This window comes from Ictidomys tridecemlineatus, chromosome 7 (assembly GCF_052094955.1).
Source record: "Ictidomys tridecemlineatus isolate mIctTri1 chromosome 7, mIctTri1.hap1, whole genome shotgun sequence".
In the NCBI taxonomy this organism is placed as follows: domain Eukaryota; kingdom Metazoa; phylum Chordata; class Mammalia; order Rodentia; family Sciuridae; genus Ictidomys; species Ictidomys tridecemlineatus.
This window is the reverse complement of record NC_135483.1, coordinates 62,433,586-62,461,377: the sequence shown is the minus strand read 5'-3', so window position 1 is coordinate 62,461,377 and position 27,792 is coordinate 62,433,586. Positions and strand designations below refer to the sequence as shown.

The 27,792-nt window shown below is 40.2% G+C and overlaps 1 protein-coding gene across 5 annotated transcripts in view; it reads right to left on the bottom strand.

Moving 5' to 3' along the window:
- Chd7 (chromodomain helicase DNA binding protein 7) overlaps positions 1-27,792 on the bottom strand; it is a 184,593-nt gene that overhangs the window by 74,028 nt on the left and 82,773 nt on the right. For all 5 annotated transcript variants that reach the window (XM_078017078.1, XM_078017081.1, XM_078017080.1 and 2 more), the window contains exon 3: positions 7,685-8,115. In XM_078017078.1, the coding sequence (XP_077873204.1) occupies positions 7,685-8,115 (431 nt within the window). The remainder of the gene's footprint in view (positions 1-7,684; positions 8,116-27,792) is intronic.

The window sequence follows — 27,792 nt, the reverse complement described above, 5'->3', positions numbered from 1 at the left end:
CAAGCAGCACTTCTTTGGTGAAGGCCCCAAGAGTGCCCTTTAGACTGCCAGGCACCTGCCATTCTGCAACAGGCAACCTCGTTCACTCACCTCTGGTGATCTGAGTGACCCAGTCTGGCATACACCCGTTTCACTCCAAGTAGGTTTATCTCAGCACCCTGACTCTCAAACTCCACCCACAAAGTCTTTGTACAACTTTCATTCAAAACAGACAAGGCAGAGGTGTTGGGGGAGGTGGGTCCGTTTTTCTCATTAATAACAACATATGATTTCAATGATAAATCATGAACAGACTTAAGTTCTGTGAAAGTCACTAAATGAAACACCTATAAGACAACTAGTCTAATGAATTGTTGCCTTACGTAGCCATTACAGAAAAAAGTACTCCCTTACTACCATAACTATGCAAAATTGTTAGGGAAGTAAGCAAAGAAGATGAGAAAAGATCCAGGAGCCTAATTCGCTTTCATTTAAAGTATGTATTTCAAACCCAACACACCTCGCTTTTGCGTTTTACAATCCAACTTGCAACAGTGGCAGTCCTAGGACTGCAGCCAGAACCTGCAGGGCTTGAGAGCCACCTTTGAATCCTGGCAGTGGGAGTCCAGAGCTGGCCTGCCCTTCTGTGGTATCCTTCAGGCCTCTGAAAGCTTTCCTGGTGGACATGTGCTACTTGGCACCATCCCCAGGTAAATTTCAGTCTTCCAATTTATACCAGAACCCTGTCTTTAGGAGTAGCTACAGTGTTGACTATTTTCTAAAGGATAATTCTTAGAAATAATAAATGTAGTACAAAAAGAACTCTCAAAAAGTGGAATCCATTTCTAATATTAATATACTGTAAAGAAAAAACAGACATTTGTCATGCAGTCAAAAATTAACCTTGAAAATCTACAAGTTATCACATTTTGTGGATTGAATTAAGATCTGCCAGAGGAATGTGGACAAGAAGTCCAGTTAACTAATATGCTATTCGATTACAGAAGCTCTACATAGACATTGACCACTATTGCTATGTGGTATCATCTGGCCCAATAATACAACATAAAGAATGAAACAAACTAAATATTATGACCTGAAGCAAAGGAAAGCCCTTCAATGACCTTTTCTAGTAGACTCTTTCAGGTGCCAAACCATAAGGCACATATTTGACTACATGTGTCATGTTCTAAAATGTCACTTTTATTTATGGATAGTATTCCCATAACTCTGGAAGAGAGACAAGTGAGGGTTAACTCTGACAATCAGAATACCACTCCCTAAATTCATAATTATCTTCTCTGATATGCCAGGGTGACTAATACAACAGAGACATACTACCCACCCACATTTCAATCAGGTGTGTAGGTAGTATGAGAATTAGGTAGATCCAATGGTAAAGCCACAAAGGAGGAAATACCACCATCCCCTTAACTGGAGAAGCCAAACTCCCTTGCAATTGTATTGCTTCTACAGAATTCAGGGATACACATAAAATTAGTATTCTAATGTAAGTTTTAGGGTACTATCTTTTTTTTTTTTTAATTTTCCAACTTACTTTAATTTTTATCTCTTCCAGAAATTCCCTCTCCTTTTTAACCTGACACTGTTTAACTCCAACTATAACTTTATAAACCTCCAACCTAGAACAAAGCAACTTTGCTTTTGCATAAAGTATTTATCTTATCTAAATTTTGTGATGAACAAGAAATGACAAAGCCTTTACAGAAAACAGTATTTGGGACAAAATTCATAGCAAAATTTACCTTTTTTATCCAGCAATGACAGAATAAAAAATCCCAGGAATCTATAACACCAAAGATAGGGTATTATCTTCTAACAATTAAAAAGGAAAAAAAATAATGTCTTTTTCTTCCCCTTAATCCATGTGCCCATTTCCCTTTTTAACATTTTAACACTAAGCTACAAGAGTTCTACACAGAGGTGGCCACAATGAGGGCTGGTCTTTTCGGGTGACACATGCTCTGTTCACTGGCTTTTGCATAAGCATAGAGGGACTCAAGGAGCAATTTGTCTATTGGGGCTTTCTCTAGGCAGAAGACAACCATCCAAAAGATCTTTATATATTAGGAGACAAATCACATTTGTACAGAATTCCATAGTCTTCTAAAGAATTTTCACATAACACACATTTTTTAAATTAAAAAATAAAAATCAACCCATGACTCCTTCTAATCTTTATCTCTGCCAACCCTAAGATCACAACTACATCTCCTGTGGCAATATGTGCTCCACCATCAAATTCTACTCCAGAAAGATTTCAAGGCTATGTGTCTCAAGAAAATCTCCTCCTTAACACCCTGCAGTTGCTGTGGACACCTCTGAACTTTCATGTGGTGGGTGCAGTAAGAGCTGGAAGTGGGAGCTACATCATTCTCTTCCACATGAGCCAATGCGCGTAGCAGGCAGGTCTGCTTTGAAGTCCACCATAGACCACTGGAGGGGCAGTTATGCACTTCCAGCAGGCCCAGGCAGCCCATTCCTGCATCTAGTTCAGGGCAAGAGTGAGTTGAACTTGCTTTTAGGGTCAGTGCTATTGGGCATCCTCTCTCCAAGTGAATATAAAGTGAACAATATATTGTCAAAGATACCAAGATCTGTGCTAAAAAGTGGCTGATGATTCCCCCACCCTGCTCATTTTGCTGATATAAGATGTATCAGAGACAAGAAGGGGGACACATGGGTTAGGGCAATGGATAGGACAATGGAAAGACCTTAGGGGGTTATCCCAAAGGAAAGGAGAACTGGGGATTTAAATGATCTTTCTGTCCTTTTGCCATCCCTTTGTCAAATAAAAAAAGAGAAGCTTAGAGACAGCAGGACTAGTTATACATGGTCCCATCCCTAATTTGGAATTTAGATTTAATGAGCCAGAGACTGAGCAGAACAAGCTGATGGACAGAGCCACATGATGCTCATGGGTACCTTTTCTTCTTTGTACCTTGCCAATACTGAAAGGGCTCAAAAGTTCGTAGGATCACACACTTTAAAAATATTCATCTTAACTAGGTACATGTATGACTGCACATATGGTGCAATGCCACATCGTGTACAACCAGAGAAATAAAAAATTGTGCTGCAAAAAATATATATATACATCTTCTCCCACAGGTACAGTGGCCAAAACATTCAATATCTGCTCAACTGTCCAACATCTTGGGTTAAGACTAAATCACTGCACGTGAGTAAAAGAAAGAACAAGAAGAAAGGTAAAAAAGAAAAGCTATGGTTTTAATTTATTGCATTACCTATGTACCTGATAAGTAACTTGGCTTCAATGATTTGCTTTTATTTCTAATATTAATTGAGAAATTTTACAGATACAAGGCTATACTATAAACTATATATTAGTTTAACAAAACATACCACTGTTGGGCTTGTTGATTGTGTATAAATATTTCTTGGTAAACACCGCTACTCTCTTAGATCATAATTTGAAAAGAATATCTTAAAGTAAGTTCCTCAGAAGAAAGCTGCTACATAAATATAACTACGATGGTAATTACAGCATGGCTTACAAAAAGCACACCTATAATGTTTTTGGTATTTGTGTGATTTTTAAAAATAAGACTGATGCATTTACTTTCCAGCTTAATAAAAAAAATGTCTTCACTTAATTGAAAAATAACATTCTGGTTTTCTACTAAATTTAACCTTGAAGGTGAAGAAAAGAGCCTGGAACAAAATGTGTTCCTAGAAACTGCATTAGTAGCATTCCTACATTGCTTCATTTAACTTAGGCTTCAGTAGTCAAGTCACAATCTTTGGCCAAGTTCCCTTCTTTCTGTACATTCAAAGAATCTTTATATAGCTAAATGGACCACTAAATCCTTCAAGAGTCATTCAAAGGAAGCACTTCCTCTAAATTCCCTCTCATTTCACAGAGCCCATGCATGCACAACAGAAAACACATTGAAACGAAGAATGCAAATCCTCATATTTCAGCTCCATGAATTTTTCCATACACAAAATGGCATCCCTCCAGCCCACAAAGGCCTTAGATTTTATTTTGAATATTAACAGCCAATATTTGGAAGCTATAAGGACACCTAGGAAGAGCACTGAAAATACGGACAGAAAACAAAAATATATTTAAATTAAGAAGAGAAAGGGGAAAAAAAGATACAGTTCTACTAGAAAAGAGGAGTGTGGCCCATTTTTTCTCCTCATCAAGGTTTTCAATGTCTTTTCCTGAGATGCAATATGATTTTTTTGTTATTGTTACTGCTTCGGTACCATTCTACCTAACAGCTTCTGGAAAGGTTCTTTTAGATTCTCCTGTATAGGAAAGACACACAATTATTTTTTGGTTGTCAAAAGGTCCAGTTCTCTGGGAATGGCCATAAATTCAAGCTTCTGCCACTTTACAGAACAGGGCAGGATACCAGGGAGTGAGGTGGCTGCTGCCAAGACACAAGGAAAGTCCGCCCACTGACAACAGCCCCCTCTCCAGTCCTCTGCTACCAGAGGTATGCAGATGACGCAGACCAACTTCTCTTCCTGCCAGTGACACAATGCAGAGGGGGCCAGACCACCAGCGGCTTACTTCTTCCCGGCCCACTCAAAGGACAGCAGAGCACAGCGTGTTTGTTTGTGAAACCACAGCAATGATGTGGCACACAGGGCTACCAGGAGAGATGTGAGTCGTACTAAGCCAAATTTTTCATTTCACTTCTGTTTATTCCCTCTGTTTCAGGCCTCTGTAGGAAAATTATTTTCTGTATAAACAAATTCATCAAGTTAACTTATTCAAGGATGGAAATAACTGGTATCACATAACATTTTGCAAAACAAAATTGCCTCTGTTGTATTCCAGTGCTTAAAAGCAAACTGCTATGGCAATTCAACCCCAGCACTAACATAACCCAAACCCCCTATTACCTTCATCACTGCATATTCAATTTACATAATTATTCTGCTATGCTATTCAGAATTTACATGTAGTTGTATGCATTCTAGTCACCCTTGATTCAGGGGATGCTGTTTCCTCGTAGATGTAGCCAAACAAGGAGACCACAACTCAACATCCTCGATTCACCTGACCAATAAAAACAATGTGGTTCAACAAAGTAATGCTTTGGTTTGTTAATTTACTTAAAACCTCAATCCAATTACCATGTGTTTAAACAGCCAAACCTAAAAGTCCATCAACAACAGGAAAGCCTCTCAGGAGCATCCTCGCAGGACTTTGTTGTAAACCAGCAAGCAGCAGCTAAGTGCTGAGTTTACCCTGGGCCAATGGTGGAGACACCACACCCTCAGTGTCCCCCCAGTGTGGCCTCTCTAGTCTCCGGAAACACATTACATCAGCTCCCTCCTTCACTTGTACATCTCCAGACTCATCAGAACTGTTCCATTCAACTATTTTCCTACCACTTGGGGTAAAAACAACTGTCGCCTATAGCACACACTGACTGCAACAATTAGTCAAAAGCAACAGGGGGAAAGAGAAAAGCTAGACTTTCTTCCTCGGAGAGAACATATCCTCTTCTTCCTACCAAACGTGTATGGCTCTAGCACATACTCCTGACTCAGGTCCTGCAGTGCCAAGCCCTGCACAGACTGATCCAAGCTTCAGGGTGACAGCTGATGGCCCACCCAGGAGGCCTGCCCCGATGCTTCTCTGTGGGGGTAAACAGAGGGTCTCTCTCTGTACCACGGAGGCATGGCATGGCCAGGACTGGTGACATTTGATGCCCCCATTTCAAACAGTTGCTTCCAGTTGTTAGGGAAACTTAACCAGTTTCATTGTTAAATACAATCTTTTAATATTCTGCCCCCTGGCTCTGTATAGGAGTTTGCTAAAGTTTTAAAAGATGAGACTAATCTGACATAGACTCAGAAGAGTTTGAAAGGATATAAATATACTTGGAAATATTTGACAATTTCTCCAATATTGTCACTTTTCTTTTATCAATGTTTACCACTAGGTGCAGAAATTTTAAAAATTGAAGTGAGAACTGAAGCCAGATATATCCTGATGCTAAAATTAATATTGGTTATGTATTTTATGAACTTCAGAAAGCTTAGAACAGAGACTCCTTTTTTTTGGTAAGAAAAAAGAATAAGTTCTTTTTTAAGATTTTTGCTTTGATTTCTTTTCCCCTTGGGAGAAACAAGCACATGCTTCTTCCTATCAAAAGCATAGTACTTAGATTTAGGCAATTACATATTTTTTAAATCATCTAATAAAGTCAGAATGAAATTCCAACTGTGTCTTCCTTGATCACCATTATATCCCTAACACTTGAAATAGTACCTGAAAATACTAGGCAATTCATGAATGAAATATTTCTCAAATAAATGACAACAGATTTTGCAGTGAGTTCTGAGTTTAGAAGAATTTTTTTTTAAGAATGTTCATCAGAAGAAAAAAAGTAATGCTTTTCAATTAAGAGACCAGATGTCGAAGCATCAAATAAAACTCAAAAGTAAGTGCAAATATTTCATTATTGGCAAGTTAGAGTTCTTGAATATAACTGAGTTATGTGGGTACAATGAAAGGTATTAATACCAAGAATTTTAAAGGACTATGATTTAAACTTTTGACATCCCACAGTATAATGTATTTGAGTTGTTTAGATATTTTCAACAGAAAACTGAAAAGCCAGGTTCATTCTTTTGCTTTCCATCTTAAAAAAAAAAAAATCTTTCTCATTACAAACTTAATTTCCTCCTCTGGTATCTGTGAACCTACACATGTGCACACAGCACAGCCCTGAAGTGAAAGAGTTTATGGGCCAGCAATCTGAAAAAGCTCTAGGCAACTGGTGAGTTAAGCATGTGTGCACATGCATATGTGCTTGCGTGTGTTTGTACATGCACATGCAGGCAGAGGGAGAAACATGTTTTCTAATGAAGCTTGCAAATAGGCTCAGATTAACCAAGTCTGACCATATTTCCATCTGGAAACTATATTTTCTAACATAAGCCATATTCTGAAAAATAGATTCAGATGTTTGGAACTGGTTCAGAACAGTTGTTAGAAATGTTCAGTACAAATGAAAAAAATTAGTCTTCAATGTCTTCTCCTCTCAGCTTTTCTTACTGAATAAATATGCCTTCTGGGGGGTCAGAGTGTTGGTGGGGAGCACAGATTGAAGAAGGTTCTTTTCCAAAACCCAAAATTCATGCTACTCTTGAATACATATTATAATGGATGAGTGATACTTGATTTCTCCCACACTGCCCACTCCAACTTCAACCTGCCACTGTAAGGCTTACTCCGCCAAGTGAAGAAAACTAATTCTCCTGTTTCAAATTCTGGGAAACAGGGTTGAAATGCTTAGTGACATAGTGACCTTGCCTTCTCCTGTAATCCTTCCTATCCAGTTCTACATAGCCACTGAAGATGAGATTGCTGCTCTATGCTTACAAATGATTGTGCTGTTAACTTGGTTTCTGTGCATTCAATGACAAACTCACCAAAAATAGAAAAAGCTGATTTTTAAATATTTATCCAGTAAGATCTCTAAATTAACAGTTCATAAGAACGGAGTCCTAAATCTCAGAATATATGAAAAACCTTTTCTTTTTAATTTGAATGTTAGTGAAAGACACTCAAAAATGATGAACACACGCATGTGCCCCTCCCACCCCTTCTCCCAACTCATCCACCACCACCGCCACCGCCGGCCGCTCCTTTCTGGACCATCTGTGCGGGTGGTTTCTTCCCACCGCCTACCTTGACTTTTTGCTGGATTTGGGTTTTGGCGTGGCAGTTTTTGCTTTCTTTTCCTTTGGCTCTTTGGGAATCTTGGGGGCTTTCGGGGTCTTGGGTTCCTTGGGCTCCTTCTTCTCCTTGGGTTCTTTCGGTTCCTTCAGGTCTTTTTTTGCCTTCGGCCTTTTCTTTTTCTTTTTTTCTTCTTGGGACCCATCCAGTGAGTTCCTATTTAGTTCTTGGCTATCAACCCCACCAGGGAAGTCATCTTTACCAAAACTTTTACTGGGATCCTCTGCAACAATGTGGTTGTTTTTCTTCTTCTTCTTCTTCTGCTGTGGCTGCTGCTCTATGGACGGCAGGTAATCATCGCTCTTCACTAGCTGAGCATTCGGCCCACTAACCTGAGTCATATCCGGCACTGGTTTCTCTAGAAAGGGCTCCGATGGAGAATGCTGAGAGACACAAATGGGAATTGAAATTAGTTTATCATTCTTCATAATGAGGAAAGGAACTGAAATTAAGTGGCGGCTTGTTTCTGAAACTATACTCAAGGTAACGCCCACTTGATCCACTCTACAGAAGAAGAATCTATAATTTTCTTTCATCAAACAAAGAAATGCTTCCTCAAGAGGAATACTCCTAAATAAGAAAGTAAAACAATTTCAATTTAATAATAATAAAAAAAATTCAGTACAAGAAGGGAAAAACTGTCAGTTAACTATTCTTTTAAACAGACTTGTGTGAGAAATGGTATGTTACAAAAGAGTAACAAAAGCTAAACCACAAAAGTAAATTTAAGCAGAGTTCTTTTTTCTCTTGTGAGAATGGGAACTCAAATTAAACCTATATAATTTAGCCATTTTTAAGGAGATCAAGTATAGTGAACATTGAAAGATTCTGAAATCATGAAGTATAAAATCAGAGTGTAAACACAACACATAAACCTTAGAGTGCAAGTCATTTCTGATTTAAATGACATAGAAATGTCAAATTAAAGCCCATATCTAAACCTTTATAATTTTGTTTTAAATTTCTCATACTGATATGGACTGTGAACAATATTTCTCTTAATTTCGTAAAGCTTTGCATTTTGAAATTTCACTGAGGAAGAGAGAACTCAATAGTTATTTTGATATGCCTTGCCGAAGATTCCTGGCATTCACCAGGGACATACCCAGAGACTGTCTTTAGAACAGCAGAAAAGGCCAGTAGTTGGGATGGGATGCTGAGTGGTCAGCTGAGATCAGAGCAAATGACTCCTGTATAAAACAGCCTTCACAGCTTATGACCTGAACCAGAGGTAAGTTATTATTTATCTAGTGACTGATGACATCTAATAAATCTATATCTCAACAAGTTAAATCTACAGTTGTTACTCATATTTTTGGCCTCCTCGTGTGCTTCTCCAGGCATACAGGAAATGTAAGATAAGCAATCTGACTACATGCCAAGCATGTGCTTCGCACCCATGATACCACTGAATTCCTGCACCAGCCCTAAGAGAGAAATATGATGATCCTTCTAATTTTATAGATGAGGACAGTAACACTCTAAGATAAAGTAACTTGTCCAAGGAATTACAGATGGTAAGTGACAGAACTGAGACTGACATGGAAACTGACACCACACAACCTACAAAAGCAGACCAGACAGGAGAGCCCCAGGCCACTCCACAGAGACTGGCTACTAACGCAGTGTGCAACGTACACCATGGCTTGCCATGGTCCAAGGAGAATGTTCGACTCAAACATGAAAATACAGGCAATAAAAATCAGATCCCAATATTTATTAAACATCTACCTGACAATGAGAATTGAGATGCTGTGTGTAAGTTCACTTGACTGTTAACAACAAAAATATGAGAATTTATCCCCATCTTTCAGGAAGGAAGGGTTCAAGGAGGCTAAGGAGCTACCCGGGGGCTACATGAGGGACATAGGAAACGTAGACTCAAATGTCAGCTAAGTTCAGTGCTCTTCCAACTCTTTCCGTCTCCTCCTGAAATCTTATCACAGGCAGCTTTCTGAGAAGGCTCCACGGGTTTCACTCAATGTCTACAGTAGTGACTCAGAAATCCCTCTAAAAATCAAACCATTGCCTGCGTACCAAGTAGTTACAACATTCTCCCTAAAACCCGCCTTGGTCGCTCAACACACCTTTCTTCAATTCTCCAGCTACACTGGCAGAAGAGAAAGAGCCCAGAACTTTGAGTTGAGGAAGTAAAATTCTAGACTGGTCCCCACCATGAACTGCATTATCTGGGGAAATCACTTGATCTATCTGGGAGTTGAGTTTCTTCATCTATGAAGCAAAGGCTTTGGACGAGATGACTTCCAAAGTCTGTTCCAAATGCTTATGACATTAAAAACTCTTAAAACACATACTGCCCTTTCTTGGCCATAATTGAGAAGGAAGGATCCTGACAAAGGCTGAGAACATAACAGAAGGGACAGAATCAAAGTTGAAGTTTGAGAAAGTACATTATGTAAATCTACATGAGCAGCTTCTGTACAGGGGTAACACACCTGAACCACACAGGAGTAGCCCTCTGTCCCTTACTTTTCCCTCAGAAACACTCTGAAGTTTCAACTGAATCACTATCCATGACTATTAGGTAATTTAACTGTTTTATTATATTTAAATAGCTTAAGTCCAGTTAATCGTTACATATTATTTCCTAATATTAAAAAAGGAAAAGCTATATCTTTTTTGCAAGAGACATAGAAATCAAACTTATTTAAGGGAAGCTATTTTTCAGGTCATGGAAGAAAAAGTTGTTCTTAGAATTTTAATCATCTTAACAATGATTAAAATTTAGAATATTAGATTAATACCAGGTATGTGTGACCTTCTTCAATATGCATGGCATCAACTCCAATAACAGAACACCAACTTCTAATGAGAGATTCCCCAGCATACATTTACGAATTAGAAAAAGCATATAACACACAACACAGAAAGACTGAAAATTTATCTATATACTTTTACATACAAATCATTTTAGATGCCTCTTTAAAAAATAAATGATGCCATAAATTAGTAACTCAGTAAAAAAAAAAAAAAGAATTTAATCTTCCATAAGGAGGAAAAAAGTAAAGATTAAATACAAAAAAAAGTATTAATCATGTTTGATATGCAGCAGAATGATGTTTTGGTACTATCTGAAATAGGGTGAAAAAGGTGCTCAGAAATATTATAGTGTTTACCAGACCTACATCTCCTTAAATCTTTTAGAGAAAAGCTGTTTTTGTAAACATTTAACAAAGAACAGATGGCCTGCCTTAATCATGTGGGGAAAAAAAACCTGGAGCTCCCAGTAATACCCTGACAAAGTCTCCCAGGCCCAACGTCCCCTACCACCCCCACCAGATGCATGGTGCCGTCTTCACTAATGCTATTTAATTTTACAGCGGACATTTTCCCATCAATTCCCACTGCCTGACAGGTAATCAATGCCATTAACATCTGATATTACCATATACGGCATTCCGAAAACCTTGCATTTATTAGACCAAACGTGGATACGTTTGGTCAGATACCAAAGGTATTCCTACACACTGTAGGACTTTCTGCATGACATATTTTCAATTATAATTCCACAAACCTTTGAAACATTATGGAATATATAATAATTGTGCCATAAACTTTGGAATTTAAACAGCATGACTGGTATTTAGACAACAAATAAAAGTGACTCTGGATGTGTGTGTTTTGTTGAAAAGATTACCATAAGCTAAGGATTATTGTTTTTACTTTAACTCCACTATTCTTAGCACATAAATTAGAAAACACACAAGGAAGTGATCTTCTATAAAACAGCAAAATGAACAGGTTGCAAATTAAACCAAAGGAGACCTGAGGTAGGGGAAATGAGGGTAATCCCTCTGCTGGTTTTAGGCACACCTGACCCAAAATGCTTAGAAGCATTACTGGGGGGAGGAGAGGGTGGAAGGAGAAACTTTTAATCTCAAGTGTGATTTTCTTCCACATTTTCTGCCTGAAAAGCTACGTTATTGGTCTAGGGATATAGCTCAGCTGATAGAGTGCTTGCCTGGAATACACAAGGCCCTGGGTTCAATCCCCAGCACCACAAACAAACAAAAAACTTGAGAGAGTTTTTTTTTAATCATATTTTCCCTTAATTATTATACTCCTGAAGCCTCAACCTGTTACTAATGTTGAGGTGAGCCATGCAATCTTAACAGTATGCTTCCAACATGTATAATCTTTGTAAATCCAGAATATTTAGTAATCTAGAGTATCTGTGGATAAATATTTTATTTGCAGAAAAACATGTACTTATTTGCATGAATTTATTTACACACAAACAATCCTAACATCAAAATAATGGTTTACGCCTAGTATGGTGGTGCAGCCTATAATCCCACCAGCTCCGGAGGCTGAGGCAGGAGGATCCAAGTTCAAAGCCAGCATCAGCAACAGTGAGGCACTAAGCAACTCAGTGAGACCCTGTCTCTAAATAAAATACAAAATAGGGCTGGGGGTATGGCTTAGTGGTTGAGTGTCCCTCAGTTCAATCTCCAGGACCAATAATAATAATAATAATAATAATAATAATAGTAATTATTATTATTATTATTTCTAAAAATGAAGATACTACCAACTGGACCAGAGTGATGCGATACTTCAGAAGAGGTATGCATTCCTGCAAATTAAGCTAAAGAGAAGTAATAAAAAAGGATGCATATGAGCTCTCGGAGAAAATTCGATCCTAGTAAAAAAAATGGCAAGTCACTGAAGATCCTAGTAAAAAGAAATTCAAGCTTTAAACATGCCAAGCTGCAGTTTAAATGGTTTATAAAAATACAAATATTAAATTTGTTATCTAAGACCAAAATGTTCTAGTTGGTGTTTTTTAAATGGCTTTGGAGACACATTTTTGTTGTTGACATTCTTAACTTTGTCCAACATTTCCATGATCTTGATCTCTCTATACTCTTTAGAAAGGAATTCTGATATGAAAACTAAAACTCAATCTCCAGCCAGGAGTGTGAGACAATTCAAAGAGTAATTTAGCAAAGGTCCAGTATATGCTACTGAGATGTAACAAGGACTTTGACAAAAATAAGATGCACTAAATATCTGGTGCCCAATTTGTTTATTCATTGCAACAGGGAACAAGGCAGCCACAGCACCTTCTGTGGGGGTAAGGGTTGGAATACAGAGCACCTAACCAGACTGAGAGCAATGAGGCTTCCTGAAGGAAGTCAGCCCTGGCTGGGACAGTAGGTAGTCAGGTGTTGACCAGGAGTGTGCATCTCAATGGAAGCAGCCTGAACATCAAATCATGCCTCACACTCAGTGGTCAGAGGTATAAAACACATTATAAAGCAAGGTTTAAAGACATGTTTTATGAGAGAGTAAATCAAGATGAGCAGACATTTATTTGAATTGAAAACTAAAACAATTTTTGACTTTAGACCTCTGATATAGAATAATAAATACAAAAATATTCTTAATATTCAACCAGGGACTGGAATATTTTCTTCTTGGTTATATTTAATATGAAAAAAGTTGGCCTCAAGCTCAAGGTTTTTTGTTTGCTTATTTTTTAATGCCATCTAGTTTTACTCATCTTCTTATCAATTTCCAGAAAAAAATGTTTGTTAAATGGATACATTTGGGCTGGGGTTCTGGCTCAGTGATAGAGCACTTGCCTAGCATGTGTGAGGCACTGGGTTCGATCCCTGGCACCACATAAAAAAACTAAATAAAAAAAGTACAGGTTTGTTTTTTTTTAAAAAATGGATATATTTACAAACACCAAAACACAAATGAACAACATCAGGCTTGTTGGTCATATGACTAGTTAGAGAAGTCAAGAACTACTGGATATGTTTTAACTTTAGGATATTCAAAGGTGTCACATAAAAGGAAAGATTCAGGGCTGGGAGCAGGGGGACTGAAGACACAGGTTGAGCATTCCTAATACAAAAATCCAAAATCTGAAATGCTCCAAAATTAGAAACTTTCTGAGCATTGACAGGACATCAAAAGTAGAAAATTTGACACCCTGAAACTGTTTCATGAAAAAAAAATTATTTAAGATATTATATAAAAATTACTTAAAGGCCATATTATGTAAATAATATTAAAGTTCATACAAAACACAAATGAATTTTGTGTGTAGACGTGTGTTCCATCTCCAAGACAGTATATGCAAATATTCAAAATCCCTTCCCAAAATATAATAATAAACCAGATCCTAAACACTTCTGGTCCCAAGAATTTTGGATAAATCATATTCATCTCATGTCCTAAAGGTATTTAACAATGCCATCCCGTTCTTCCAATATCTTGAGTAAAGATGTTCTTTAAAATATACTTCTGATAATACTATTATAGCCTAAAGCAAGACAAAGCCATTACCTTCTCTGGGACAGGGATAAATGTATTGTATGTGTGTATATGTCTGTCTCAAAGCAGGGATTATCAAAGGTTTTTAAAGATAGCACACAACTCCACCAACAAATATGATTTCACATATAATGCACTGAAGCAGCTCACTGAATTGGCAGTTTCTCTTATGCTCCATTTAAGTCACTGGTAGGAATAGAATAGGATATTAGCGTAATCATAAGAATGGCTTGCACAGTTTGTTTTAATACACAGTCAAGAGAATTAACAAGTTAAATGAGTTCTAAAATATAATGTAATATCTTAGTGCTTTTCAGATTCATTAAATTTCAGAATTGAACTTTTTTTGAAAGTTACTGCTAAAATATCTAACTTAAAAAAATCATCTGAAGGCATTTCTAAACCTTTGGTTTTCTGCTTATATTTTTAAGTTATGCTTAACACAGATTCACTCTTCAAACTACTTTTTTTGGGGGGTGGGGGGTAGCTGGGATTGAACTCAGAGGCTCTCGACCACTGAGCCACATCCCCCGTCCTATTTTGTAATTTATTTAGAGACAGGGTCTCACTGAGTTGCTTAGCCTCTCACCATTGCTGAGGCTGGCTTTGAACTCTTGATCCTCCTGCCTCAGCCTCCAGAGGCTCTGGGATTATAGGCGTGTGCCACTGTGCCTGGTTCAAACAACATCTTAAACAGCTACAAATCAACATGAGCCATTTTTATGGCATCTAAATTATAAACACATTTTGAATTAGTAGAGCCAAAATAATGAAAATAATGAAACAAGCAGTCATAACAAATTTAATGTTGAATAGTTTCACATCAGATACAGAATACTAAGCATTTTCTTCACATTTTGGAGTGCAGCCATACCATAGGAACTGTCAAACAGCATTTTTGACGTGTAAAACACTACATGGTGGTATTTCTCCAGTCAGTTTGAAGGGAATAATACAGCAGTGAAAGTCCACCGATGCTCACGCCTTTAACTAAAGGCCTGACAAATTCCACCTGGACAGGCACCTTTCCTTCCAGGGGAGGAACACATGCTGTTTGTACACAGTTCTTCATTCTGTACCTACTGCCACCCCTGTGGTCACCTCCCCTGACCTGCATCTTCTCCACCTGCATGACTGTGATGAGGTATCACACACAGGACTGGGTGCCTCCCTGTAGCCCTGGAAGGGAAGGGGCAGCCCATGGGCCCCTGAGCCATGCTACTATGCCAATGAGGCCACCTCCAGCCAGGCCCTCCTCAGGCAATGGAAAGAGAGTGCTGTGACCTACCCTTGTGTGAGGCGAGAGACCCCACCAAGTCCTGGAGCCCTCTCAGGGCACTTCACTGATATGTTCTTTTAACCATTTGTTGCACAGTTAACTCGCCATGCCATGAGCTCCAGTAAGTGTTTGATACACACCTCTTCTCTTCAGTGCTTTGAAGAGCCCTCTGAAGCGATAGTAGCACTGCCTGACAGAGGAGGAAACTGAAACTTTCAGATAAATCTACCCAAAATTATACTGGCAGAAAATGACTAAACCAGAATTCTGATACAGGAGATGCAGCTACAAGGTCAGGCACTTTACCCACCCTTCCCTGAGAAGTTCTGAAATGTGACTGGGCACCCCGCGGTGGAGATCCACAGCAGCAGGGGTGGCTGTAGTGGTTTCCAAGTCTGATTGTGGCCATAGCATAAGCCCAGGTAATAGCTTGCTCTCCTTCTTCAAAACCCAAAAGGCTTTTCATTCAAAAACCAGAACTCCTGTTTACAGATTACAATGGCTTTTAATTAAATACAAATTAGGAACTTTTAACTTCAAAGGGTCAGAGGAGCGTATCCCTAGCTTTTCAAACAAAGATTAAAAATGCAGACAAGAACTGATATTCTCATTGTGCTCCACAGGTGACAAACATATCTAGTATGATTCTCAAAATCTCCGTTGGCTAGAACTGTAATTCAGTTCAATCAATACTGAGACCTACCTTGTTGTCCCAAGGACTGACTGTTCCATGTCTTTAAGAAACAAATAGATAAGCCCTCTCCCTGCCCTAAAAACTGTCCACAAACCACCTATAAAGAACTGCTTATGACATTTTTTATTTAATCTATTGTATTTCAAGGACATTAAGCCAATTGTTTTCTTCAGTCTCTTAAGAAATCAATTGTTACTTCTTAGGATAAGCACCAGATGAAGTGGTAGGTTTGCATTTAGGGATCATAGGGTTGAAACAGCCTGTCTACACATGCACCCCTAGGGCACAATGGTGAACTAATGTTAAATTGAACATGCTTTTGATATGTCTCCATCACTTTGTAAGTGCTTGGAAAAATTAGCTTAATTGTTTCTATGAGACTTGAGTGCTGTTTTTACATTTGCCGGTTTTCCAAAAAGGGTATGCAAGTAATAAGTTTGCTCCTGATTTTGAACATCTCCTGCATCTGAGATTGTTTAGATAGAATGAAGAGAAACACAGAGGGATCAACAGAAACTGTCACTATATCCACAGGCAGGGAGGTAAAAAAAAAAAAAATACTCCACAAACACAACATAATCCAAAGCTTATGGCAGGAATGGTAAATAATTTCTTGGTCTCCCATTCCACAAGACAAGAGTGGCCCCTGTTCACAGTAGGTGTTCCCACCTGTTTTCCTACAAGTGTGACACCTTGAGAAAAAGCAGGGTCAGCAACATGGGTGTGATGATGCCTCTAAAATATGAATCTATTAGGGGAATCTAAAACAGTCACACTTTCACCCGCTTACTCTGAATTTCTCAACTCCTTAGGGTATTAAATCAAGTGTTATCTTTTATTGGACATTTCTTGCTACAAGTAAAAATGGCAAAGATGATAGGCTCCCAGTGCTGAGCACACTGAACTTTATGATCTCTCCCTTCTGTATTCTTTCTTTGCTACCTTGCAGAGTGTCCCTCCCTTAGTGGGCTCACCTCCATAACTACTGATGAATGAGAATCTACAGAAACGACTCCCACTTCACACGATTTGTCACGTTTGCTTCAGGTTGGCAGTGAATTTGGCAGTGGACATGCATACCTGACGCTGCTACCCAGCTTACCCAGGACCAAACTCGGTAAAGTGCTTGCATGCTGACTAGAATGCTTTGCCTGAACAGATCCTATTCAAAGACACTAAAGGCAAGGGCCAAACTTACATACTAAAAAGAATTTAACTCAGTTCAAGAAGTTTTTACTGTATACTGAACACAGTATTTTGCTAACATTGGTATACTCAACAGCAAGTTTGGTGAAACTATATATTTTTCTCTGTAAAAGTAATTTATACCAAGTTTACATTTAGGTTTCTACTACTTTTAAAAGGCCAATATTAAAAGCAACTTACTAGAAATAATGTGTTCCTATGGATTTAAAAAGCCCAACTTCAAAGACTGACAAGCGGTGCATCTGTAACACTGAACAATGCCAGGAGTGTGTGCAGAACTGGAAATAGAGGAACCTTTGAAAGGGAAAACAATCAATTTATAAGGAGCTCAGTGATAAAGTTAATTTACACACTCTAGGCAAGTTCTCCAGGATTCAGAGACTGAAAGTCTAGCTAATTTAGTATTCAATAAATGCTTAATGATAGACTACTTTGATTCTATAAAATGTATTCACATCTTGTGGGAGGCAAAATTCTATGATGGCCCCATTATCTCTCGGAGTGTGAAGAGAACTGTGACTTCAAGCAAAGAGAATATGAAGAGGTGAAAGGATTTCACGGGTCTGACCAAGGTTCCCAGATCACTGCTTTGGAGTTACTCAAAAGGGCGATTATGCTGGGTGGGACCCACTGGACTTACTCAGGGGAGGCTTTTTCTTAAAGAGAGTGGAATGCTCTGTTAGAGGTTTTGAAGAAGCCAGCAATCACAGGAACAGCAGGCAGCCTGTACCAGCTGAGGGTGGCCTTGGGTGAAAGCCATCCAGAACTGGAGCCCCGGAGTCACATGGTGCAGGAAGTAAATTCTGTCAACAACCCAAATGAATCTGGAAGTAGATTTCTCTCCAGTGAAGACTCTGGCTGAGGACACAGTCCCCAGGACACCCAACTCTGGCCTCATGAGACTCTAAGCAGGAGACCCGGCCAAACATGCCCACACACTGATCCCTTGAAACAGAGAGAGGAAATAGACACTGCTTTTAGCCACAAAGCTTACGGTGTCATACACAAACACACATTAAAATTAACACATACTTTAAATCCTCTTAATTCTGTTTGAAATGCTTTCTGACCTTTTCACCTAGGTACCCCCACACACACCTTCCTAGTGAGATAGTCGGGCTTCCACAGACAGGAACGGCAGTTTCCCCCACTGCTGTCAAGACACTGCTTCTGAGGCGCCAATGAGCACTTCAGCGCCAAGCTCTGTTTCACACTCACAGGAACCTTGTCAGATGTCCCCAGTTTCCAAATGGGGAAAACAAGGTACTGGAAGAGGTGATACAATTTAAGGATAAGAGGAGAGAGGAGTCAAACCAGGCAACCTCGCTCAAAGCCCACCTTATCAGCCACTTGTGACCACGACCCTCACTGCTGCAGCTCCCTGCTCAAGTTCTTCCAAAGGGAAGGAAGAGTCATGGCCAGGAGAGCAGGGTGCAAGGTACCAACTGAACACAGAAGGGACCTACTCAGACAGAAGAGCCAGGTGCTGTCACAAACAAGATTGACGTTAGTTAGGTACCACTTCAACTGTCACAAGGAGAAAATTTTTAAAGAAAAAACTCTTTGATTAAAAAAAAAAAAAATCAAGAAACTGTGCAGTAAGCAATATTAAAGGCTCTTGATACTTATTTTAAAAGAAAGTTTACTGCACATTAGAAGCAGTCGGTTTAACACTTAAAAGGGGACTATGTCCCCATGACTCCTTCCAGCTGGAATCACACACAAAACAGAAGATACCAAAGCAATTAAGTATTTTATAAACACTGCTGAGGGGTCAAAAAGAGGGAGGTTCATTCACTGACTAATAACGCAGTAATAAACAAACAGCAATGTTATGCAACTGAGAAAATTATTATAATTGAATCTACACAGCTGGGCAAGAAGAGAAGCCCGGCTATGTATATTAGCTCAGAAATGTTTTGTGTGCGTAGGTTTTAGTTTTAGAATGGTTAGGATTCAAGTCCCTTTTATAGAAAGACTTTTCCCTCTTATCTGAATAGAATTCCACAATCGCAACAACACAACCGAATAACCCCTAATGACATACCCCACATATTATTCCCTATTTTTACAAAAGAGAAACAAATATGTGCATGAATGGATTGGCAGTTGAATTTCACTGAGATGCACTCATTTCTTAGCTCTTCAAGAGACCTCTCACCTTGCTTGTGCACATTTATGTGAATAATGAAGGACTGTGACATGCTAGCATAGTGGAAGGAAAAGCCCAGCAAGAAGCAGCTCTTCACGTTGTGTGTTCTTGGATTTTCCTTCACATGTTGACATTTCCCCCTTTGCAGGGTTTGTGTTTTTGTCTACAATTATTCACCAGAAGATAGGCAGAGATACACCTCCAATTACCACATTTAAATGTATACAGATGTGTCAAATAGGGACAGAAATGTGTGTCTTACCCTTGACTTGATCACAGTATTACAATCAAAGAACACTCCTCTTGGGTTCAAGAGAGGACTGGTAAAAATCCACCACTGTTCCATCAATTAAGTGTAGAAAAAAATGTAAACCAAAACAAAAATAGGTTCTCCACGGAAGGTATTCTAGCTAGATGTTGCCCTTACTACTACTGGAATTTCTTCTTAATTAAATGAGTAAATCAGAACAAATTTTCAATCTATGCCATGTTCCCATCTGCATAAAACCTAACTAACTTCAGACTCAAATGGGTGATTAGCCAACTATAAGGGCAGAGGTACACATGTATCTTCAATAGGCATACATTTTACATCAATGATATCTATTTTTATGAGATAAAAGTACTAAAGCTTTAATGGTGGCAATTAAAACAGCCAAGAGTTTGAGTAGCTCGATGGCTGAGTCACAGACCTTTTACCTATAATGGGATCCATTATATCTCTGAACTCAGTTTGAGGGAGTAAAAGAGGAACAAGATTTTTAAATACGGTTATAAAACAGCAGTACCCTCTGAACTAAGCTGCTTCAGTTTAAACAGCTGTGTGATTTAGCTGGACTACATCCATTCCCTAACCTTCTTCAGGGTTTTAGATACTTGTATCTATTTGAAAATACGTGAATACTGAAAATACTACTGAGACACTAAGGATCTGTATTTGAGTAATCTTTTTCTATCTTATTTACATCAAAACTTCACCATTACTTTGAAAATATATTACCTTCAGATGACTACGAACAGAATAACTCCATTTCTGTCTAAAATACAGACATTTAGGTTCTTATATTCTCATTTAAAGTACAATTCAGGGGAAATGAATAAGAAAGTATATATTCACATTAAGATGGAATATTGTAGCAATATTTACATATGAATATCAGCAAAGGGATCCAGGGTTCCCCATCCCATGGTAGTTTAAACATTTACCATGCAAAATTGTGAGAATACGCTTGGTAGTTCTACTATGTAATAATCATCTAATACCTAGTCCAACACTAACCAATTCTCTAGTTCAAGAACCTAGACCTCTTCTCTTTAGTTTCTAATACAAAAAATGCAGTACTGTAAATAGAAACTATTGGAAAGTATTCTTACAGGCTTTTGTATCTGTGACCACCACCACCATCCCCAGGGACAGCTGGCAAACAGGAAACACAGATGGATTTACCTCCAACTAGGAAAGACCAAACCAGCACAGATGGGGGCAGCCTCAGAGCAGCCGAGGCCCAGATGGCCCTAATGCCACCAAGGCCTCGCAGTTGCTGGGGTCTGCAGTCACCCCACCCAGGCACATCAGCACCAGACAGACAGCGTCAGACTGCTCCTCGGGGATGTCCCTCCATGTGCTGGCAGCTCCTTTTAGACAAGCTGTTGTTAAAAGGAAGAACTTGGGAGATTTCACATGAGATTTGGTTGTTGACCACAACAAGCCAGAAAACAATCAACGCAACATGCCTAAAATTCCGCTTCTTGGAATAAGCTGGATGAGCTTATCTATAAAGTCACTTCTCTGAGACCCTCAGAGGCTCTTTGCATTCAGCCCTGCTCCAATGATAACCAATAAAGTAGGGAAAGCAAAAAAAAAAGAAAAAAGAAAGAAAGAAAAAAAAACTGATATGAAAACCTATGATTAGAAGGGCCAAGTTAAATAAGAGATGTCAAAATAAGAAATCTAAATGAAACATTTAAATACAATTTCCTTTCCACATTAAAAAACTTTCAGAACATTCGATAATAAACAATCTCACTTCATAGACACCTAACTAACATCTGAGGTTTTCTTGAAGTGATTTTAGTCTCTGCTCGATATAATGTGTCTTAAAATAATATTTATTAAACAGCTCACTAAGCACAGAATAATAACGCTTAGGTGTACAAAATTCATTCATGCTGTGAACCTCTGAAGTCCTAGATCCATAACAAATAAACCACAGAGAGGCAACAAGGGAGGGGAGGAGGGAGGGAGGGCAAAGAGGGCAAAACACAGAAGCCATTCTGCCTGAGCTCCATGAGAGACTCAGGACAAGAGCCAGTGGACCAGGAAAGTGTCAACCAGAGAGGTTTTGTGAGACCTCAAACAGGGGACAAAATACTGGCTTCAGAGATGTGACAGGGAAGCCTCCAGGCACTGAATACCTCCCAGCAATGCCTCCCCCGCATAGCTGAGCCTCAGCTGCAGCAGCACTGATACTCACCACCAGGGTGCCATGAGCCTTGGAAGCCAAGAAACAAATCCAAGGCAAACCCAACACACCGCACCCTTGTAGCAACACTCTTTAAAGCAGTCCTGTTAAAGAAGTCTGCCTCGGGGAAAAATTTAAATTGCGATCTCCTCCAAACCGATCTTCCAATCTTCTTTTGAATTTGCCTCCTGCCTGACCAGTTCCTTTCCACCTGCATATCCTTCTTGACTTGCCAAATATTTACTGAGCCTCCCTGGACATGTCTTCCTTTTGCTCTGGCCCCGCTTTTCTGCTCCCCTTTAGAAAAGAGGCCTTGAAAAAGTGACAATATTTACCGTCTTCACTTCCTCTCCTACTTTGCTCTTGAATTTGCTCTAACCCAGCTTAATATTTCACAAAAATGGCTCTCTCATCAAGGTGACTCCCAAGGGTCCCCGGTCCCTCTCGTCTCAACTCACCTATCACCAGCACTTGACACAGCTGCACATTTCTTTCTCCTTCATGTGACATCCAGGACCCCCTCTCCTACCCTCAAGATTCCTCCTGGCTGACCTTCTCTGCCTGTCATTTTTGTGGTTTGGACCTCATCTACATCTACACTTCTGCCCTTGCTCGGCACCAAACTCTGAATTAAATACTACCCCGGACGCATTCACAATTCCTAAAGCCCTTCCTCCAGCTCAGACCTTTCCCTTTAACTCTGGCCTTCCCTATCCAACTGTCTACTCAATACATCTGTTTAGGTGTCCAGTAGCTCCATCTTAATGCCACTCCACTCGACCACCCGCAGAGGTTAAATAGCTGGCAATTGGGCTGGGGATGTGGCTCAAGCGCCTGGCATGCGTGTGGCCCGGGTTCGATCCTCAGCACCACATACAAACAAAGATGTTGTGTCCGCCGAAAACTAAAAAATAAATATTAATATATTCTCTCTCTCTCTTAAAAAAAAAAAATAGCTGGCAACATCCTTGACCTTTCACTTAAAATGATGTTAACTCCACCTTCAGTACAACAGAGCACACCCATCCAACAGCCTCTTCACTGCTGAGTCCTGGCCATGGGAGACCCTGCCTGGACACTGCAGCAGCCTCCAGCTGACCTACTTGCTTCCAGCCTTGCCTCCACCAGGGTCTGTCTGCTACAAAGTCTGAATGATCCTTTGAAAACATAAACCAGCTGGGGGTGGTAGCTCACACCTATAATTCCAGTGATTTGGGACCTAAGGCAGGAGGATTTTGAGTTCAAAGCCAGCCTCAGCAACTTAGCAAAGCCCTAAGCATCTCAGTGAGACCCTGTCTCAAAATAAAATATAAAAAAAGAGCTGGGAATGTGGCTCAGCGGTTAAGTGTCCCTGAGGTTAATCCTTGGAACAAAAACACTATATATATTATCATATAACATCTCTAAAAGATCTCCAATACCTTCCCTTCTCATTCCCAGGAGTACCTAAAGTCCTTCCCATGGCCTACAAGGCCCTATTTAAACAATATGAGTTCCTACCACCTCGTTCTTAATCTCCTCTAATTGTCCCCCTTTCTCTCTTCACTCCAGCCATACCAATTCCTTGCTTATTAGCAAACACAAGCTAATCATCCTACTACCTCAGTGCCTTTGCCCAAGCTGCATCTGCCCTCAGAGGTCCTCACTAGAAAATCTCCACAGCTACCTCCTTTGTTTCCTTCAGGAGGTTTTAGGAAAAAATAGATTAAAGCAAATGTGACAAAATGTCAACAGTTGTTAATTCTATGTGAAAAATTTGCAGGTGTTCATTGTATTAGCCATTTGACTTTTCTAGAGTGTTTAAACTTTTCAAAAAAGGAAAAAAAAAAAAGAAACAATAACATTGCCCCGTTATGTCTTATCACTGACCATTTTCCCTCATGCCCTGCCCTAATCAGTCTATATTCCCCCTTAAGCTTTAAGTCCTCAAGATTCTATTTCCATGAGACCTAGCCAGGTGCTTATTTCTATATAAAGACTGAATCCTTCCTCTTGGCATCTGAAAATCAGCACATTAGAAATCAAAACCACCTTCCTCTGCTAACCACCCCCACTTTCCTGCCTTGGTTGACACCACTGGGACCCAGTCACTCCAACCAGACAGAAACCTAGCTTCTTCCTCGCTTCCATAAGCCCTATAGTTCTCAACCACCTGCCTCCCTCCCAAGTCCCCTCAGCAATCCTGACTCCTCCATCTGCTTCTCTCATCCAGGCCTCCAATGGAGGACTTCTTCACTAAGCTTGTCTTCTACAATGCACCTCTGAATCTTAGCAAAGTACCCATCCTAAAATGTAAACTGCCAGTGCTTTGTACATGCACTGAGGATTCCCTGCAACCCTCAAATTGGCTGCTGAGGCCCTGCCCTGTGCCCACCTTTCCAAGCTGTATCCTACCTCTCCTAGCACATACTGCACCTTGCCAAGCCTAATGACTGCAGTCACACAGAAGCGATTTGCTCTTTCCCATTTTAGTACTTGTGGACATATCATCCCTCATGCCTAGAACATCCTCTCCCACTCTCCTCCCAGTTAATTCCTACTCAATCTTTGAAACTCAACATCAATATAACCTCTTCCTCAGGCCTTCCCTGATCTCTGCAGATGATGTCAAGTGCCTTCACAAGGCCAAGGAACATTTATCACATTGCCTGACCACAGGTTAGAAAACCTCTAGCCCTCTGTACCATGAGCCCCTGAAGGACAACAGAGAGCAGCGTGTTATGCTCCCTGCTTTATATAATATACGTACATATATCCAGCACCTAAAGCAGGGACTGACACACTCTGTAGGCTTAGTGTTTGTGGGTGGAATATCAAAGTCTCTCTATGTCGTCAAATGTGAATGCGAATGTCACGTCTCCACCCTCGTTCTGGGCACGGCAGCTGTTCACATGCTCTCTGCTCTCTTGGAAAGGGCACTCATGTGCCTCACGCATTTACACTTTACAGCAGCTGCACCGCCACAGTGCCCAGCAACAGTGCCTTAAACCTTTGGTTGAATGATTAAATGCAAATGTAAATGAAGGCACGCTTTACTGACTAGTCCAAGGCAATGTTGCAACATTTGCTATCCTCTGAAAGCAGTGTGCTCTGTACTGTATCTGTATAAATTTCTCCTTCATCACCCCTTTTACTTGGCTCAAGCGTCACCTTTATTCTGGGCCCTGCAAATAATTAAGTTGCGTATCTACTCCCATACAAGTGCGCATTTCTCTTTCTTTATGGCAGTTACATCACTGCGTGGTAACTGGGATTTTTTTTAAAGAACAGCTTATTTCTGTACCTCCGGGACCTTGCAAAGAGAATGGTACATTGTAAATGCATAAAAAGATTGACTGATGGGATGGATGGATGGATGGATGGATGGATGGGCGGGCAGGGTTAAGAGTCAATGAGCAACACAGGCAGCAAAGTGGCCTCCCTACTATGAGCAAATCATGGTCACTCATCACACTCCTAGAGAGATTCTGCCAAACAGAAATAGTACCTAGAAAGAGACCTAGAAGAGTTCTCAGAATTTCAACTCCAAAAATAAAAAAGTTCAATATCTTCTAGTAATAGCTGAACTACATCATTAATACTTTTTTCAACTTTAAGAAAAAAAAATGACTTGATTCCATTTCACATAATTTAAAAGTAAAGCTTAAAATTGAAATGGCTCATGAAATTGTGAAACATTTCACTTCGGATGGAAAGATAAGGCATGTTTGAAAATTACGACGCATGATGCTTCTCTTGTTCCTCTGACCACAGCCCATCTCCTGGGGGGAGGGGGGTGGGCAGGGAAGGGTGTGATTATTTACCTTTCCCTGAAGCCCAAGAGAGCCCCCAAGTCAGAATAAGGGAAGGAGGGTGAGGGACAGCACAGAGGGTCATGCCAGGTTTACAAAGTACCAGTTCTACCTCCCAGGCCTTAGGACCATAAAACCCTTGAGGTCTAAGCTCCACATCCACGAAGCCCATATCCCACCTAAAATTCAAACTTAACTCATCAGCTTATCTCCTGCCCCTCTATCCCCAAAACCAAAAATGAATCCTACATTCATTTCCTGAATTCTATTTGACAGTAAGGCCACCACTCCCACAGTAAGCACACAAGTAGCCATCATCCTGTATAGTTCAAGCCCTTGGTCGCTCTCCACCCACAGTGCCAGTGTCTCTAGACAAGATCCATTACTTTCCAATTGTCTTACTAAGGCCCTCGCTGTCCGATGTGGCAGCCATATCGTGAAGCCGCTGAGCTCTCGGAACATGATGGGCCCAAACTGACATGTGCTACAAATGTATAATCACACCAGATCTCACAGACTTAGGACCAAAAAAAAAAAAAAAAAGAAAAGAAAGGTAAAATATCTTGTCAATGTTTTATACTAAATATTATTTGCTGAAGTGATATTAAATATTATCTGTTAAAGGCAAAATTTTGGATACATTTTCCATTAAATAGAATATATTACAATCCATTTTGCATGTTTCTTTTTACTCTCTTCATGTGGTCACTAGACATTTTTGTGTGACTTATTTTGTTCCCACTGAGCGGTGCCCAGGACAGTTCCCAGTTCCTCTGCTGGCCTCACCTCTGCAGTCCTATCTTTTTCAACCATCCTCCCCAGAGTCCTCCGTTTTCTATCACCTGATTCTTGATCCTGGTTATCTTCCCGCCATCAGTACTGCTCAGCCCAGAGGACATCTCCTCCAGCGGCAGGACATCCCTAAGGACCATTCTCTCCCCTCAAGCTGCCCAAGACACCTCTTTGCTCCCACACTGTGAGCACACTGCACATTCAACGAGTACCTATAAAACGCAGGTGTATGCACTGAGGATACGATGAAGATGATGCTGGGCAGGGATCCTGACCTTAGGCTACTTAAACATAATGGAGGCAACAGAGTATTCTGGCAAAAACACAGTCCTGGTAGCAGTGATAATAGTACTGATGGGGCAGAATAGCAGCAATAACTTTTAGACAATTTACCATGTGCGAGGCACAAGTCTGAGCACATTACACACATCATGTTACTTTTTCTTCCTAATAACACTATTAGACAAGTTCAAGTATGAGTCCCATTGTGAAGGGGAGAGGTTTGGGACCCAGAGAAGCCTGTAATTCACCCTAAGTCACGCAGCTCCTTAAGTGTCAGCGCCAGGACTCCAAGGCCACTCGCTCTTCAACACTGTGTGTGCTGCCATCAAAGACAAAATGAGCAATGATCATGAGACAGAGAGAACCCAGACTGGGCTGGAGGAACTGCCTGAACCCTCATTTAGTCAGGGCAGAAGAGTCTGCAGAGGAAGGGACTTCTAACTAGGGGTGAGTACGCTGGGCTGAAGGTTCTGGAATGAAAACGTTCTGAGCTACAGCAATTCACCATGACCAAGAAAGAAAAAGAAAGGGCAAAGAGCTAGAGGAAAATGGGGCTTTGTTCAGCTGTAATTAAAGAAGGAACTTTCTAAGAGAACCTTCCCAGAAAGGGGACACCAGAGGCCCATGAAGAGATGGCACAGATGAAGGACTCAGAGGTCTGATGATGGTCTAACTGAAAACAGAGCCGGGGCCCTGCCCCATGGCCTTGGAAGGAAATGGCAGGAAGACTGCAGTCCTGTTCCTGACTGTGACCAGCACAGCCAGGACCTTGCCACTTCTCTCCCAGGACACCCTGAGCGTGCCCAGCTGACAGACCTTCTCTACTAGCACTGGACAAGGGCTTCTGAAGATTTTTACCTACTTTATCCAACTATGTCTAGATTTTGAGAAAATTGTTAGTTTACAAAGTTAAAAACAGGTTGTAGAGTAGAAGTGTTACAAAACCACCAGCATGAGCACTACCCTAGGAGCACACGCCGAGCATACCAAGGGGGTTCAAAGCAAAAAAAACAGCATGTCTTCCTTAAGCATCAGAATGTTTGCTTGAAGATTTGGGGCAGGAGAGGGCTAAATAATTTCACTGCTAAGCAAA